At 40.0% G+C, this 18,133-nt stretch overlaps 1 protein-coding gene across 1 annotated transcript in view; it reads right to left on the bottom strand.

Annotated features, from left to right (window-relative positions):
- The window catches only part of SUSD1 (sushi domain containing 1), a 43,648-nt gene extending 30,438 nt beyond the window's left edge, over window positions 1-13,210 (bottom strand). Inside the window, exons 1-7 of the mRNA XM_068177252.1 lie at window positions 13,102-13,210; window positions 11,183-11,314; window positions 9,554-9,709; window positions 8,764-8,916; window positions 7,259-7,435; window positions 4,549-4,728; window positions 2,373-2,552 (exon numbers count right to left, since the gene is read on the bottom strand). Coding sequence (XP_068033353.1) covers window positions 2,373-2,552; window positions 4,549-4,728; window positions 7,259-7,435; window positions 8,764-8,916; window positions 9,554-9,709; window positions 11,183-11,314; window positions 13,102-13,195 — 1,072 coding nt within the window. The 5' untranslated portion in view covers window positions 13,196-13,210. The remainder of the gene's footprint in view (window positions 1-2,372; window positions 2,553-4,548; window positions 4,729-7,258; window positions 7,436-8,763; window positions 8,917-9,553; window positions 9,710-11,182; window positions 11,315-13,101) is intronic.
- Window positions 13,211-18,133: the final 4,923 nt, after the last annotated feature.

Below are 18,133 nucleotides of genomic sequence, written 5' to 3'. Positions count from 1 at the left end.
ACAATGTTGCAAATGCCATCTGCTACCAATCAAAACACATTTTTGCAATTAAATAAATGAAAATATATCAAAGACATGTGCAAAGAGGATGGTGCCAGGCTCTTTTCAGTGGTGCCCAGAGACAGAAAGTGGAGAGATGGCCATAAACTAAAACACAAGAAGTTCCACCTGAACATAAGGAAGAACTTATTTATACTGAGAATGGCAGAACACTGGAACAGGCTGCTCAGGGAAGCATGAAGACATTCCAAACCCACTTGGACACGTTCCTGTGTCACCTGCTCTAGGTGACCCTGCCTTGGCAGGGAGATTGGACTGGATGATATTCAGAAGTCCTTCTAACACTACCTGTTCCGAGATTTTGGGAAACCAAGCACTTGTGAGGAGCAGCTCCACAAGATTTCCAGGCTTACATGCTAAGCACACTAGACAACAGGTATTTTGGTCTGTTCTGGTCTGCTCTCTGCACGTCAATCACCTCATATTATGCGTATAAATAAATCAGAGGTTGTTAAAAACTGTAATCCTGCTTACTCCTGTCTTACCTTACTGACGGTGTAATCCAATCAGCATCACAAGTAAAATTAACTTTGTAAAGACATTTTCAGTATTTAAACTAGCTACTTAGAAAAGTACTTGTATACACACACAGAGATATATTTTTACCACATATCCAAACAGACAATGCACCAAACAATGTAAATAAAATGCATCCATAGCAATCACTTTTTAAGAAATGAAGAAATTAATTGTCAAAGAGAATTTCCTGCAGATGTTCTCTTAACTGCCTTATTTCTAATGGAATTTTTCAGGCAGGATGAAAAGGCAATTGGTTTTCCAATGCCTATCATGAATTATTTTGTAATGGTAAATAATTTTCTCTCATTTTAATGGGTGTTACTGTTACATACCATTAAGAGCATGTAAATTTCAAAGGCATCCCTGCACAAACAGAAATTTCATTTAATTTTAAAGCAATTTGTTAACTACAGTGAATATGAAAAATGTAGAAGTCAAGAAGATGCAAGATTTTGTAACAACTTCCTTGATGATTATTTTTTTAAAGAAGTCTGGACTAGTTAGGCTATTTTTGTAACCCTTCCTTACTGTTCTACTTGACAATAACTGACTTTTTTGATGCTCTTGTCCAGCAACTAGGGCTGGAATCAGGCAAAGCTCTTGCTGAAATCCATGGTAATCCTATGAGTGCAGTCTACAGGTTCGGGCCCTTCAAAGCTTCAGAGCGCTCAAAACAACTCTTGGCACTTCAAAGACTGACAGACCTGACTAACTTAGTCACTTTACACAATGCTGGCTTCAAAGTCAATTCACAGAATACAGTCATATGAGTTTCCTGAATGAAATATGAACCATGACTTCCAACAACAGTGGTTCCATTTTCACTTGGACACTTTAACAGCTTAGAGGACTGCTTTTCTGCATATTCATTTTACTTGATGTCACATGTTTTAAATTTACCACAGATGCTCAAGAGGTCAAGTGAGGGAAGAGAGGCCTCATGCAGCAACTCTGTATGAAGTGAAGTGGCAGCAGTCAAGGATATACTTCTAGTCATTTTGAAAACCATGAAGATGTTTCAAAGCTAAATGAACACTATCTTCTGCAAAAGACAGCATTCCACTTAAGAACTAGATACAGAAAGTAGTAGACAACTCCTTTTTAGGACACAGAAGAACATCAATGAGCACAACAGTAATAGTCCAAAACATATGCTTGTTGCTGCTGTTAATAAAATGTCAGTACATCCTGCTTCCAAGCACACAGTATGACAACAACTTTAATATACATCTTCCTTCTTGGGACTCATTCTTTAATAAGAAAATAATTCTGGAATGAAATTCAGACAACTAGATGTAGGCTGGAAAGGCAACCATGAACAAATTTTGCTTTGGTCATTATGAGAAAAGAACAAAAAACAAAACAAACAACATGAGAGAGAGATACAGGGCTTCAAATTAAATTTCCACTATTTTCACTGGAGTGCATTTTACAGTATTAGAATCACAATAAAATATTGTTAAATGCCTTCTTCCCCTCTGGTGACACTCCATGGCCTTCTAAAGCTGAAGGCCCTCAGTGAAGCAATAAAACTCCAGTTGCATTAGTCTCTTTCTGTTTGAGATAAAAAGCAAGACAGCTATAGAAAGAACTGCGGCATCCAGTAGAAGCTGCTGTATTGTTAACACTCTCTTCTGTGACCCTTCCATCCAAAAGTACCACCACATTCCCTAGATCATAAATTAGAAGAGGATTTCTGGCCTTCATTCTTCTTTCTGCTCCTAACTTCAGAATAGGAATGACAAACTAATTAAATTGCAATTTAAGCAGCAACTTTGTATGGCAATACTTACCTTTGCATACGTATGTAATATTCTCCCATGACTGATCTATTGTGCATTCTGAAAAATTCCTGTCTCCATTGAAATAATATCCTTCTTTACAGTGATAGTACACTCTGCTCCACAGAGTGGTAGAGTTGTCCCAGGTCATTGTCGTGTGTGGAATCAGCAAAGGTTTGCCACAGTCTATCTCTAGAACAGAGAAAAACAGGAAAACAAAACCTTGAAATGAAAACAGGCAAGACATATCAAAGTGTTAAAGATGGAGGGATGAACTGTCCTAGAAAGTCACATTTTGCTTTTTTCCACTTCTTAGAGATTTCTAAAAGTCAGGCCAGTTCATTAGAACCCAGGATTTTGTGGCTGAAGACTTTCTAGCAGGGTGGGGCATTCATCCTACAAGATGACCCATAAAGCAAAAGAAAGTGCCTTGAGTAGAAATGGAGAGCAAGAAACTTTAAGCTTAAGGATCTTCTTTTTATGAATAAGTCTATGTTTGCACAACACTCTCTTATCCTCCACATGCTATTTATTCCTTTATTTTACATACCATTAGTAACAGCAGATATTAAAAAAGAAACATGGTCCAAGAAGTGTCATGACAGAGCAGCATCAAGAAGATTATGTTCCTTTGTCAGTGGATTTAATTCAAGTTTTGAAAAAAGATGCTGCTACAGACAAGATGAATGAGCAATTCTGAGGGAAAATTTGATAGATTATGCAAACCACTTTACAGATAATTAGAAAGCTAGGATAATGAACTAATAATTTAATTCATTTGCTCAGGTTTTGGGAGCTGAATAATAAAAACAGGGAACAAAAAGAATAAAAAGTGAAGATCAAATAGATGGTACAGTATTATTTAGGGTAAAATCTGCTTTTCAATTCACAATGAATGTTATACTTCAATAAAAGATTCTACACCACTTCAGTTATAAGAAGCAAACACCGTAAGAATTAAAATGATACCCTCATTAAAGCTTATATGGAGCAAACAAGTTCTTTTAAAACCATTCAATAATTTTAAGTGATTCTGAAATTCTATTTTATAAAAAGGAATGCAAAGAAGTAAAAACCAAAGCTTATAGAATCATGATCTGTACAACCTTTAAAGAAAAATTTAAACATATGTATTTCAATGGATGTATTCTACCATCATGACTACCTTCCTTTTCATACACCAATAAGTATGAATGTATCCACCATAAATCATCAAAACAAGCCTTGAATAACTAATGCACATGTAAGCACGTGCTTAACTCATAGAAGGACAGTATGTGACAAGACACAAAAACTCCTCCTGTTCCAGCTACCTGCCCATGGCCATTCTGTAAGCGGACTGAAATGCAGAAGCACATTCTTGTGTGACAGTGCAAACCTTCTCCTTAGACTCATGACACAGAACAAGAATATTAAAGGTCATTCTAAAAGTAGAGAGTGGTTAGAACATACATATGGAGCATTCAAAAAAATTACTACTTTTGATTGCAATAAACTGAAAGCTTGATCCTGGATCAAGCTGAAAAGGTATTGCTTACCCAACAAGTGGAAAAGTGAAGCTGTGAAAACTTACTAAAGAGTGTAATAATTCTAAGGTCTCCTAATTAAGAATATGAGCCCAGATTAAAAAAAAAAAAAAAAAAGATAAGAGGGTTTGGTTTTTTTAAATGTACAGCTGTGTTCCATCTTATTGAGGAACTCTTTAGGCTACATTCTTCCAAATCATAGCATTATAAGAAACTTGACTCATCTCAAATAGCAACAGCATCTATGAGCAATTATAATTTCCAACTGGAAACTGTCCAAATACAGGAATTTTGAAAGTATGTTAATAACTAATAGCAGTTTGATTCCTGATAGTGGCTTCAATTGCTATCAGAAAAGTAGAGTGGATATTGAACTGGAAAAATGTCAGCAATTTAGGCTGTATTTGCATCGCATGGTAATCCCAATGCCTGACACACACTGAGATTATGTTCTTGGAATTTTAACTTTTAACAATTTATTGCAACTTCATTAGCAACACAGATTAAAAAAAAACACCCTGTTCAATATATGGTTTTTGTTTTGTGACAACTCTCTATGCCAGAAGGCTGTATAAACTGAACACCTAGAGGATGACTGATATTTATTACAGTGACTTAAACAGTATCTATGCAAAACAAATCAGAAGGCAGGCTTTATCTACCTTTGCACACCAGATCAGGGCCATCCCACTGTCCTTTGGCATTGCAGACTGCAGTGCCACTGCCACCTGTCATCACGTAACCATGAACACAATCGTAAGTAACTTCACTTCTGTATGTGGTCCCACTCACAGATATTGGATGTGCGTTCAAAACAGAAGGTGGAACGCCACAGTCCACACCTGAGGAGATGAAGGAAGATGGATCTATTAGTCATTCAGCAGGAGCAGTGATAGCTGCACTAACAAAAGTACTTCTTCATCTTTACCAGCTAACCCTCTTCTCCTATAGTATACAACACTTCCTCAGGTCCTCTGCAATATTCCCACTATGACTGACAGCAGTGTAGCTACTCCAAACAACTGCTTCCAAATAAAAGGACACTTTTCTCTCTTTCTCTCAGAATAGCATGCTAAATCTTTGACTTCCTCCTCAGTCTAGCTGATAGTATACAGAAAGGTCCTGATTTTCTTCTGAATCTTTAGACTCTCCTGCTTTTACAAACCTGATTACACTGGATAAGGTGGTTCTATACCATTCACAATGAGCAACACTCAAAGGAAGGCCAATAAGCGAAACTGCCTTTGGAAAGCAAAACTTTAGAAAGTGTACAAAAGCTGTAAAAATGCAAAATCACAGAATAGGTTACAATATACAATATTAAAGCTTCCTGTTAAGGCAAGAGTCTACCTAATGCTCAAACAAAGAAGTCAGTTAGCATACTCACACATACAAAGAATTTATTAAAGGTACATTCACTAGTATTAAAAAAAAATTAGACTTGCTGGTTTTAGAAAGAGAAGTCCTAATTGAAAACAGGAAAAGGGCTTGCAATACAAGGAGGAAATAAGTTTGACATTTCAGACTTTTGGCTGTTTCTTTGTGTATCATGTATTTTATTTCAATTAACCATAACAGAGAATTAACCATGCTGTTAAGTTTCACCTGACCTACTGTTTGATTGTAAAAATTTTAAAAATCACATGAAAAAGCAACTTCTGAAAAACATTAACAAAAATATATCAACAACTTGCAAGAATTGCATTCCTCAAACTTTCTTTAGGGACCACTTGAGACTTTGGGCACTCCCTTTACATTTTCAAATTCATTGTCCTGTATTTATTTTTTGGGTGGGGTAAAGCGTTACTTGCATTGTTTTAAAATTGTTTTATCTTTTCTTTCTTATGAATTTCTAGTGATCGTTAATATTTTGCTTTTCCCAGCCACATTGTTTTAGCACCCTTATTTTAATTTATTCACTTCCCACAAATGTTACATTTCTATCCATTCTCGGAGAAAAGAAAAAGAGAGAGAAAGGGAAAGAACTGGGGAAAAAAAAAAGTTTCAGAGAAAGAATGAACTCTCCTCACTAAGTGACAATTTCCAGGATGACAATTCTCCCCTACAGAATTGCTATACACAGTGTATCTTCTGTGAGCTAGCACTTCAAGTACCCTGTAACCAGTACAATGGCTTTCTAACTACTCACAAGAATACAAAAGGAGTCCTGCACTCATAAGCAGTAATATTGCCAGAGAATGGATTATTAGAACACCAAAGCAAGTACATGTTTTAAAGACAGTCATAGGAAACTTAACTCTTCAGAGATGTGGAAGTGTTTGTTCATTGTCCTAGATTGTCTGTATGATGCTTTTATCCCCACTCGTCTGTCCTGTTTATGCTGAATAATAAGTTTTGCACCTTTAAGACTTGTTCCAGGAGTGAAGGGGGAGAGAAGAAGCGTGGAGTTTGTTTTCAAAAACTGCACTCACTTCAATCCTCCACGTTCCTTCTCCTGGACTGTGCTGTCTGCGGACGGACAGACAGCGAGACAGAGCTCTCCTCTGTTTGTTAGTTAGTTTTAGCTAGCTGAGGCAAAGAAGTTCCCTGGACTGTGGCTTTTCCTTTTCTTTGGACCTGCTCAAACCCGCTCTGGACTGAACCCCAGAAGAGCACCAGCAGCTCGCACCTGTGGCCCAGCGTCCGGTCCTGGGCCATGGCATTTCCAGTGCCGGAGGGACTGAGAAGAGACTGAGTGAGCCGAGCTGCAGCCTGGGGGGGATTTTTCCTGAGTTTGTCTCTCTTTTGGAGTGGCAAGAAGTTTTTAATGTTTAATATTGTTCAGGTTTTCTTGTTTAATAAACAGTTTTTTCCACTTTTCTCCTATGAGGTATTTTTCCCAAACCAGCTGGGGGAGGGGCCAATTGAATCTGCCTTCTAGTGGAACCCCTTCGAGGATTCTCTCCCAAATTTGCCCTGAACCAGGACATTCATGCACAAATGTTCTTAAAATTATGAAGACTAACCAGAGATGAGGAGTGCTATGATGCCCTCTTTTGCATCTACAGCAAACCTTCACACGAAACTTCACAAGGTGTCAGGAAAATTAATGTTTTCATGAGAGGTCAGTGATTCTAACTGAGTAGCCTTTCCCATGAAATGTTAAAGAAATCTAGCTGTTTTCTAGGCCTCAGCTCACAGGCAGAAGGACACACTTCAGTGTCTGTAAAAATGCAGGAACCAGCATAAAAAATGTCACTACACTAAAGAAAAAGGTAAAATAACATGTCCTTCAATTTTCTTCTTTTCCTGCAAATAACCAGATCTTGAAAAAACACTTCCAGATTGTGGAAACGGTCTATTATCTTTCACACTTCCCATGCATTAAACCCCTTAATGAAGAATTTAAGAAAGATATAAGACTCTCTTCACCTTTACAGCTTAAAGTGGCAGGTTCCCAAGTTTCATTTGCAGTGCAGTATGAGAACTTTCCTTCATTGCTGTAAAACCCTTCTTGACACTCATAATATACTGCACTTCCTGGTAGCAAGCTGGAGTTCCCCACAATGTAGCCATGCTTCATTTCAGGAGGGGAACCACATCCGATTTCTGCAAAGAGACTGGGTTGAAAGATCTCACAGTACATAAATCACAACACTTGATCGCTTTAAAATCAGCTGAATTGGATGGTCACACCACAAAATGCTCCTGATCTGATGAATCTGAGGGCTTACCAAAGAGGTAGAATAATAGATTTGAAGAATTGTCCTGGCCACAGTTGGAGGAACACAGGGAAGCAGCTACTGAGCTACACCTTTACTAACATACAGCTGGAGCCATTCACAACACCAGAGATGAGACACTGCAATGTGATGGTGCATTGCATGGGCCAGTCTCATTACAGCAATGGCTGAATGACTCTTCAACATCACAGGAAAAATTGAGGCCCCAAGGCACAGCTTTATTTCCCTGAGCATGGGAAAAGTGAAGCACTTTGCAACAGAAAAATTAGAATGAAATGTTCTGCCCCTCAAAGCCTTCATCTCATTGAAACAGCCTGCATACAAAAGCTCCACTCCTCCAGCACATCTGCTTGGACAGGGCTCCCTTGTGCAACTCTGCAAGAAACACAATCAGTACAGACATTCTACTGGGCCACAGAATATGGAGAGGAGAGTCAGTGAGATAAGAAGCAGGGTTATCACAGCAATTCTGGCAAACAAAGCAGAGCACTCCAGTCAGAAAAACTGAGCAATTACAGGCTGTGAACTGTACTGATGGTTCTGGCAGTAATTCAGAAATAAAAGCTGAATATAATCTAGGCAGCTCCTTCCACCTGGGATGCCTGTGTTCATTATATACTCTGATTCCCACAGCTTACACTACTAGCAGTTTGCTACTGTGAAAACTGACACTAAAGATAGATTTTCAAATCGGAAACTTGGTTTTGTTTTTTCTGTTATGATAATATAAACTGAACTGTTTATTTATGCAGGAAGTACAGTATGTAATGAATAGCTAAATTGTTATTTTATTATTCCTGTCCCCTGGCTTTTTTTGTTCATCTAACCTCTCTTATCAGCTATTTAGTCTCTCTTCTCTTCCCCTTTATGTGGTGTGATTATATAAACAACTGGATTACAGCACACTTCCTTTCTACTCAGAAACTAACTACTTTACTTTCATAATATTATCAAGCTGCTCTGACCCTGCACATCTGAAGCACTGCTGAGAACCTGTAGGAATATCTGGTGTTGACTCTGGGATCCTGACATCACTGGAACAAACTGAATACAAGAAGAGAAAAACAAAAAACATACAGCAAGCAAAGTCCAGAGAAAGAGTTTCTGCCCTGGAGAAGCACAGGCCAGAAGAAGCACTGCACTATGGTGCAACACGTGATTTTATCTGCTAGCAAAAACAGCAGAGACTCTCACCTTTGCATGAAACTATGTTTCCATCTTGACGAAAAGAATGCTCTCCAGTTTCTAATTTATAACCATCATTGCAGTAACACATGTAGCTTCCTTCAGTATTTACACATCTTGCATTGCGACCACATAGCCCAGACTCCTCACATTCATCAATATCTAAAAATTCAGAGAAAAACAGATGCACTTCATAACAGGGGTTTTTGTTTTAATTAATTAATAAATGGCCCAAGCTTAACTCTTCTTTGAAGAGCTCTACATAGCTTCTCACAGCTCTTCTAGGAAAATAAAGACCTTATGATTGTCTCATCTTCAAGCATCTGGAAACAGGACTGTTGCAATTTTGCCACTACCTATCTTTAGAATTACTGTTGGTTTACTTGACAAATAGTTTCCAATGTTATATCCTGTTCAAACGATTCCAGAAAAATCCTGTACCTGGACATCTCTTAAATGGCTACAACAGTTCATCACTGACAAGAAACTGGCTAATATTCTACACTAAACACAAAAATTACAATCTGGGTAATTTTAAGTATCATCCTATTTTGTTAATCTACCTGCTGCTGCTTCTTCTGAAAAGATCATTGTTTGAATGAGTTTGTGAAGCAATGATTTGTAACACAGCAGAGCTCAAAATGGAACTAATTCATAGGTGTTAGGAACCTGGATGTCAAACAAGCACATCAACAACAGAAGTTCTCTGATATAGTGTCAGAAAATAAGTTCTACAGTGATGGGAAAAAAATGGTGCAGTTCTGGATTTGTCATGCTTAGAATTCTTTGTGATGTCTACCTGTACAGTTCGTGCCATCATTGGGAATAAATGTCTTGTTGTTGTTGGAGGCTCGGTATCCATCAAGGCAAACACAGTAAAAACTTCCATGTGTATTATGACACAGTGTATGATTTCCACAGATCTTGCTGGCTCCAATCTGGCATTCATCTTTATCTGTCAGTATATTTAAAAAAACATCAGAGAGAGATTAAGAAAAGTGGGGTGTCCTCCCCTCCTCACTCATGGTCAAATAACCAGACTTCTCCTTACTGATTTCCTTTATACATTATTTGGGATGTAAACACTGCTGATAAGCTGGAGAAAAACAGAAATTTTTGTCCCTGCATGAAAATGTGAATACAGTTTTGTGACACAGCTTAAGTTATCTAAGAGTCTTAGAGCTGCTGAAACCAGAGGGCCCTGCTCTCTCCTTCTATTCTTCCTTATGCCATACACTGATTATAGCACCTCATGGAACACTGGGGTGGGGGCAATCCCAAGCCCAGCTACGGTCTGGGTAGAGAATGGATCAAGAGCAGCCCTGCTGAGGAGGATTTGGAGCTCTTGGTGGATGAGAGGCTGGACATCACCCAGCCATGAGCACTCCCAGCCCAGAAAGCCAAACCTGTCCTGGACTGCAGCCAAAGCAGCGTGGGCAGCTGGGGAGGGAGGGGATTCTGCCCCTCTGCTCTGCCCTGATGAGATCCCAGCTGGAACCCTGCACCCAGCTCTGAGGTGCCCAACATAAGGACATTGACCAGCTGGGGTGAGTCCAGTGGAGGCCATGAAGATAATTGTGGGCTGGAGCACCTCTCCTGCAAGGAAAGGCTGAAGGGATTTGGGGTTGTTCAGTCTAGAACAGAGAATGTCTGAGGAGCTCTTATGGCCTTCCAGTACCTAAAGAGTACTTTCAAGAAAGCTGGAAAGGCATTTTGGACAACATCCTGTAGTTCTAGGACAAGGAGAAATTGCTTTAGACTGAAAGAGGATGGATTTTGATTTGGCACTATGAAGAAACTCGTCATTGTAAGGGTAGTGAGGCACTGGAACAGGTTGCCCAGAGAAGCTGTGGATGCCCCAATGCCCCATCACTGAAAGTGTTCAAGACCAGCTTGGATGGAGTTCTGAGCAACGTGGTCTTGTAGAAGCTGTCCCTGGCCGGAGCAAAGGGGTTGGAACTGTGTAATTTTAAAGATCCCTTCCAACTTGAAGCATTCTGTAGTTCTATGGTTTTCCTACAACGAGATATCTGAACTCTGTGCAGGATCCAGCAGCTGCCAGTGCTTTGTGAAAGAAGGGTAAGAGACAGGGAGGAGGAGATCACTGGTGAAGGACTACCCCCATTAAGCAGTGGTAAGCTATTACAGACATGAGACAGAGCGTTTGACATGGTCCTTTGATTCACATATTGATATGAGATAGTCTTAGAAGGACATTATCAGCCACAGTAACAAAATGTTAAACAGCACTTCTGAATATGTACAAGTCTTTTGGTGAGGAAAAATAATCCAAATATATTCTATGGGAGATTCTTCCAGGAAATGATAGAGCTTTTAGCACACTTCAAAGAATTCATTAAAATTACTTGAGAAGGAGCATTTTAGGAATTCACAGAGTTTCCTTCCATTTTACAAGCAGGCAGCTTACCTTGACAATGGGTTCTTCCATTGCCTACAAATCCATAATTGCAGATACAAACACTTTTTCCTCCACTTTGCTGGCATGTTGCATGAATGTGGCAAGTTGCACAGACATCCTGAATGGATCTCTTCACAATTACTTTAAGGACAAAAAAACACAATTACCTTTTTAAAAATACCTTACAAGTGGCATGGTAGGATAACCAGCACAGAACTGAAGGTGGAGATAAAATCCAGATTAAAACACATAGAATAGATTACCTCATTTTGAAACTTGTAGGAAAACCACAGCTATTGTATTAAAATACTAAAGATTAAAAATAAACAGAAAATTATTTGTTACTAAACAAATAACTACACTGAGCATTTCTGTCCATCCTTCTCTTCTCTGACAAAAGAAAAGTTTTTCAGGTTTCAGAAAGGTTTAGAAGGTATACAGTAAGTAGCTCCATCTAATATTATTAATCTTTTCTCTATATGCATTTGTTTCTCTTTTGTCTTTATTTCTGTTTCCTCTGTTTTGTTGTGCTTTTTTCTATTATTTACACATAGACATGCAGGATAGTTAGCAATCTGTACCATGTGTCATTATGGTAAAATGTTATTAATAAAAATGTTGCTAACAATGCCATGAGTAAAATTACTTACAGTAAAGTAATTTTAGAAATGAATTTATATTAAAAGTGATTGAGAAGCACAAAACCTAATTTACTATAATTTGACAGGGCTGTAAAAAATACATGAAATGAGAATATTTTTTTTGTTTGTTTCAGGGCATTATCTTCATTTTCTTCCATTTCTTATAAGCTCTTTTTGTTATCAAACATACCCTCACTTTTCAAATGACAAATGTCAGAAAGGATGGATTTAATGTAGACAAAGCATGTGTATGCTGATGCCTTTTTACATTTTAAAATAAAGAACTAATAGTGCACAAGCTGATGTCTGATGGTGCCTGACAAAGAAGTATGGAATTTTATTACTTTTCTAAGATAACTGAAATTGATAAGAATACTAACATGACTTTATATTTAGTATCTCTGAAAAATTTTGACTACTCTACAATGTCTAAATATATAAAAGTGCCTTTCCACGTGCACAGGGTTTCAGTTTTTTTAGGGTTTCTATGAGTGCTTTAAGGCTGTGGGAAGCATCCTAGATTCCTACTCCTAATTATCCATGCTTTTATATACTTGTGTGTGTGTGTGTGTGTGTGTGTGTGTGTGTTTCTGATAAGAGCAGAAAACAAAAACTGTCAGCATGCAATGGCAGCCAACATAGAACAGAAAATTAAATTTACAAACAGCCACGGAGAGAACTTTCTCATGATACCTCAATCTTCTGATGAGACATGGAAGTATCCTCCTCAGATTACTGCTTCAGGAGATATAAAAACGTGTTTCCACCCCCCGCCTGCCCTTACTACTGCAGTTGAAATTTTATTACTTATTTGTCCTACACAACACACAGTTTATCATGCCAGCACTACAGTCCCCGCACTGTTTTGTCCTACCCATGTGCTTCATCAGGCGTGGCTCCCGCCGTGGCAAAGCTCCCTCAGCCCAGCAGGACACGAGGTCGCTGCTACCTCCGCCGTCAGCAGGTGACAGCCCAGGCAGCGCAAAGGACAGCACACACCAGGGCCACCTCCGCCACCAATGCCCCGGGTGCCATCACCACCGCTACGGGATGCTCCGCTACCACCGTGAGCTGCCTCCAGCACTCTCACCACGTGCTGCTCCGCCACCATCACCATGGGATACCTGGACATGCACACCAGTATGGGCTGCCCACAACACCACCGTGCTCCGCCATCACCACGGGCTGCCTCTGCCGCCACGGGCACCAGTCAAGCCGTGCACCTGACGTGGCGGCAGGGCTGGCGCCCCGCTCCAGCTCGCAGTCCCCCCGCCCGGCCGCACTCACCCCGCGCCGCGCACCGCGGCAGCGCCAGCAGCAGCAGCAGCAGCAGCAGCAGCAGCAGGAGCGGCCCCGGGGCCCGGCCGCCCCCCGCGCTCATGTCCCCGCCGCCGCCGCCGCGCCCCTCGGTGCTGCACGGCCCCGGTGCCTCTGCATCGTCCTGGGGGCGGAGGGCGGGAGGCGAGCCGAGGGCAGGGCAAAACCCGAGGGCCGGGCAGAGCCCGCGGCCCCGGGCGGAGGGCGGCTGGCGCTGCCTCCCGGCGGGCGGGACGCCCTTATCGCACCGCCGCGCCCTCGGCCCCCGCGGCGCTTTCACCCGCAGCGAGGCCCCTTTCCTGCCCAGCCCCACTGCCCGCAAAACCCTCTCTTTTCTTCCCTTTTTTTCTTATTTTCCTTTTTTTTTTTTTTTTTTCTTTTTCCTCTCTTCCCTGGCACAACCCCTTCCTTTCCCCGGGACACCGCCTCTGCCCCGGCCAGGCAGGTGGCAAGGCTGATAAGGGCTGCTGTTGTCCATAGCCCGGGGGCAGGGGGAGAAACAGACGGTAGGATTATTTATGATTCCCAGGAAGGGCGGCCGGATAGACACACCTGTTTGTACGTGGGAGCTGCGCCGCCTCCCTCCAGCCGCCGGCAAACGGGACCGAGGAGCAGCTCCGGCCGGGGCCGGGAGCGCTCGGTGTGTCCCCGGGGGGAGGGCTCGCAGCTGCCTCCCCGCACGGCGCCAACGCGCCCCGGCACGAAGTTGGCGCATCAGTCCTAGGATATGCAAAGCTGGTGCAGCCGTACACGGCCAGGCCTTACTGCTTGAAATAAAGTGAAGCTTTCTCACTGCAGGCCTCAGACGCCGCTCAGATTAATCCCCGAACCTCAGGTTTTGGCAGGACCGGTAGTGCTGCCTGAAGAGTTTTCGGCTGTAGAAGAGTAGTAATAGCCCTAGCGCTCAGAGTCGTCATTCATGTCCGTGAGCCTGCATTTCAGAAAGCTGCATAAACTTCAACTACAAATGCAGTTGCCCTGTTACACCAAGAGAGGAGTGCCAAGGGTAGGAATTGGGGAAGCCTAACACAAAAGAAGAATTTGGCATATTTGGTAACTCTAATGAGATTCCTGATGCAGTTTTGCTCATGTACTATGCTGGCTTTTCATTAATGCCTTTGAATGCTAATTCAGCCCAGTCCTCCATCACCAGTGCATTTAAGTGACATAAACTGATCTTTTCCTGCTGTATTATAACAAACACCAAACTACTGGTGTCTCATTTCAAGGGATGCAAAACCCAGTTTCAATTAATTATCAACTTTATTGATTTATTTACATAAGCTGCTCTCTTCCAGGTTTTGGAGTTTAGGTTTGTTGTTTTTTGGGGATGGCTTTTTTTGTTTGTTTTAGGGTTTTTTGTTTGCTTCTTGTTTTGTTTTTTAATTACTGTTCTGCCTACTTAAGCATGTATGCACTTTAAATCAGTTTCTGCTATGCTTATTCATCTTGACCAGATTCTTCAGCAGCAGCCAGTTGCATACAAGTGATCCTGCTTTTGGAAGAACACACTAAATATGTCATTACTGCATATTTCTCCCTTGAACTTACAGAAACTGGAAGCATGCATTCTCAGTGCTGGTAAGATTTATCATTATAAGGAAAGGTTCAGAGAGCAATTGTTCTGCACAACATATTAAAATGGTTTGGAAATTACAATTTTTCACTTCCTCGGATGTCCACTGTGTAGCAGACCTACTAATCACTGCAGTTTCTACTATTCCTTTCACAAAAAGTAGTGGAAGCAACTTTTTATAATTATAAACACCTCATGCAGCAAACAGAAAAATATTTTTAGCACAAAACCTGAAGAAACACATCATATTTATAAAAAGAACAAAATAAAAATTATAATAGATATATTCTTTAAAGAAAGGAACAAAGATGTGCATCAGCTGAAAAAAGTATAGGACCTAGACTGGAACTGACCTCCTTGTTATGTTCCTGTCTATCATGTCTCAAACACACAATTAATTGCTGTTTAAGACATACTTCAGAACCAAATAATTAAAACTACATACAAAGGCTACTTTAATGCACAAAAATATGTGTTAAAAGATGTTGAGAGGTCATTTGTTCTGTTTTCCACTCTACAACAAGGTCTATTCTTTGATTCCTGACATACTTGTCTAACTTGCTCTTTATGCTGACAGTGATGTAGAATTCACAGCATTCCCAAACAATCTCTTCCACTACTTCAGGTTTGAATCCACCAGTCAGATTCATCATAGATCACTTCTGCCCTGATGTCACCTGCCCAAACCCTAGCTAATTGGTACAGAAAGATAATTAAAGATTCAGGAGGGTAAGAGAGACTAGTGTCCCAACATGCTCATCCTTAACATCTTCAGCAAATCTTGCTTGTTTCATGTAAAAAATCTCTCTAACGAAATCACAGACTAATATCTACCTATATTTTCTGTTCTGGATAGGATAAAAATTTTAATTTTTTCATGGTCAAACCTGAAGGAGGCCTATTTTGTAATTACAGTGTTTCCTTCATCCCTAATATTAAATTAACCAGAAGATGTATTTGCTTCAATTGTTCTTCTTTGTGAAAAGAGTTGTGATGGTCAAAGTAATACAATTAATCCAGAGATGCTTGGAAGTTTCCTGTGCATTTTTAGCTTTCAAGTGTCTAAATGAAGATAATTGAAAATCAGAAGGGGAAGCTGGATTAAACATGTCCTCAGCCATCTCTATTTGTTCTGTCTCCTTTGCAGACAGTGAATATCACCATGTCATCTAAATCACTTTAATTTTCTTCCTAAGCATTTTTGGCATAGACTACACTACCTATCTTGACACATGAAGACAAAATATTTTGTACTAATATGTCTTTCAGCAAACACATTTTCAAAAATACAGCAAACATCTTCAGCCAGAGTGAATAAATGTATTTAATCCTTGTTAATAGATCACTCAGCTCTTCATTGTGCAGTTGCATTCTTGAACAACTTTCTATCAAGTGCTTCTTTCCAAATAGCAATGAAAGAGTAACTATAGCTTGATGCAAGATTCCTTCTATTTGAATTCTGTCTCTCTTGCCTAATTAAAATTAATCAAATTACTAACTGGTTTCTGGTTACCCACTTAGCTCCCAGAATAAGACACACTAATTGTTGAAAATAACTCAAAATATTCAGAAATAACTGAAAAGATTGGTTGACCCTCTTCAGTTTCTATTGAAAATGCTTCAGTAAATACTGTGCAGAAGTAAAGTAGTATCTTGTTTGATTGTTTTTAAAGGAAGTACTATCACTCAAGTTGTTTGCAGTATTTCTGTCTGTACTCTCAGGGTGCCTATGTCACTGTCTTGACTCCTAGCAGATGAAGTCAAGATGAAAATGTAAATGAGATTTCTGCAAAGCTTTGGATACCTGAATTTGAACCTTAAACATTGAATGTTTCTATACAATTTGACTAAAGGACAGGCCTTGGATGTGACATAGAGCATGCCCTGTACATCTCATAACAAGGGCACAGTGGGTGATAAAGCCTGCTGACAGTTACTGCTAATCAGAAAAGCAGCTCTCCAGAGCAAAAGGGCTGCTATCTGTGGGTTTTAGCATGGGAGACCAAACTAGGCTTTGCCACAAACCCACTGGGAGCTTTGATAAGATAACCCCTCTCTGCCTTTCTGCACTTCTCCCTCCTACTTAGATATGTAACAGGGACAGTATTCCCAAATAAGTGTGTATGGTGCAACATAACCTCTGGTAGAAGCTTTCATGCCACAGCACACTGCCCCAGTTTTTAGGAGTTTTTAAACCGCAAGGACTTAATGTATATTGGTTTATGGAGGAGTATCCTAGTGTTGTGAGATCTTGGAATATCATCCAAGAATACTGCTGATAGCCATTGTTTTTGATTGTTTCATGCTGTGTCATTGTTTTGAGGGTTGTGCTGACTGAATACCGTAGTTAGGAGGAAGAGGCAGAGAGGCACAAAGGAAAAGTTCAGAAAGGAACAGTAACAGCACTTTCTTCATACATTTTAAAAATAATAACTGAATAAATAAAAACTAATGTGATTTTTTCAGCTCCAAGTAGATGAACAGACATCTTTTCCTTTCAGATCCTAAAATATCTGCTAAAATCTGAAGAGAAAGAATGTGGCAACAAGATTCATGCTTTCTTCTCTACCAGGCTCTCCAAACTCACCCACAGGGGTGTTGGCCTTTCTATTGAAACGGCATAGAACTTAGTAACAGCTTGTCAAAAAGGCAAAAATTAATGACAATATCTTTGAGAGGTACAGGAAAAAACCCAAATCCCACTGACTACACAATTATCCTTTTATTATCCTTCTCTCTCCATCAGCTTTGCTGTATTTACGGGCAAGATGAGTCTTAAAGTGAGTCTAGAAACATTCAATGGGAAATATGGCAACTTGTTAAATTATATTATCTATGAAGATAAATTCTGTATTTGTGTCATGCCAGTTCCTGGTCATCCTGCCTGAACATGTTCCTGTGAACCTGCTTTAGCAGGAAAGTTGAACCAGATGATCTCCAGAGGTCCCTCCAACCCCAGCCATTCTGTGGTTCTGTGACCAGAGAAAATAAACCAAACCATTCTGAAGCTGCTCAGGCAGTTGGGGATTCTTTTGCCATGGCTTCTTTCTCCACGGACCAATTGTATTTGTCACCAGGCATTCTCAGATTTGCATCAACACTGTGTAGTGGGAAAGAAAAGGGAATCTAGTAACCAAACCTTTCATAGTAAATACCTCAACCTTACTCTCCGAGTTGTTGTGTAAGCAATTAAACTTTTACATCAATTAAACTGTTCATCATTTTTAAAGTAGCTATTTTTATCTCAGTTAGAAAGTACCTTAAATTACTGTATATTTAGACCCTGGGAATACAAAGCTAGCAGAATGAGTTGGATTTTAGATTCATAAAATTATGCATTCATTGGCATAAAAAAAGACAGTGCTTTTGTTTTGTTACTAAAGCAGCACTTTGATCTTGTAATATTAAATTAGGTGTAACTGTTAT

Source organism: Anomalospiza imberbis, chromosome Z (assembly GCF_031753505.1).
Source record: "Anomalospiza imberbis isolate Cuckoo-Finch-1a 21T00152 chromosome Z, ASM3175350v1, whole genome shotgun sequence".
Taxonomy (NCBI): domain Eukaryota; kingdom Metazoa; phylum Chordata; class Aves; order Passeriformes; family Viduidae; genus Anomalospiza; species Anomalospiza imberbis.
Note: the sequence above shows the minus strand (reverse complement) of the source record. Positions and strands in the feature narration are given on the sequence as shown.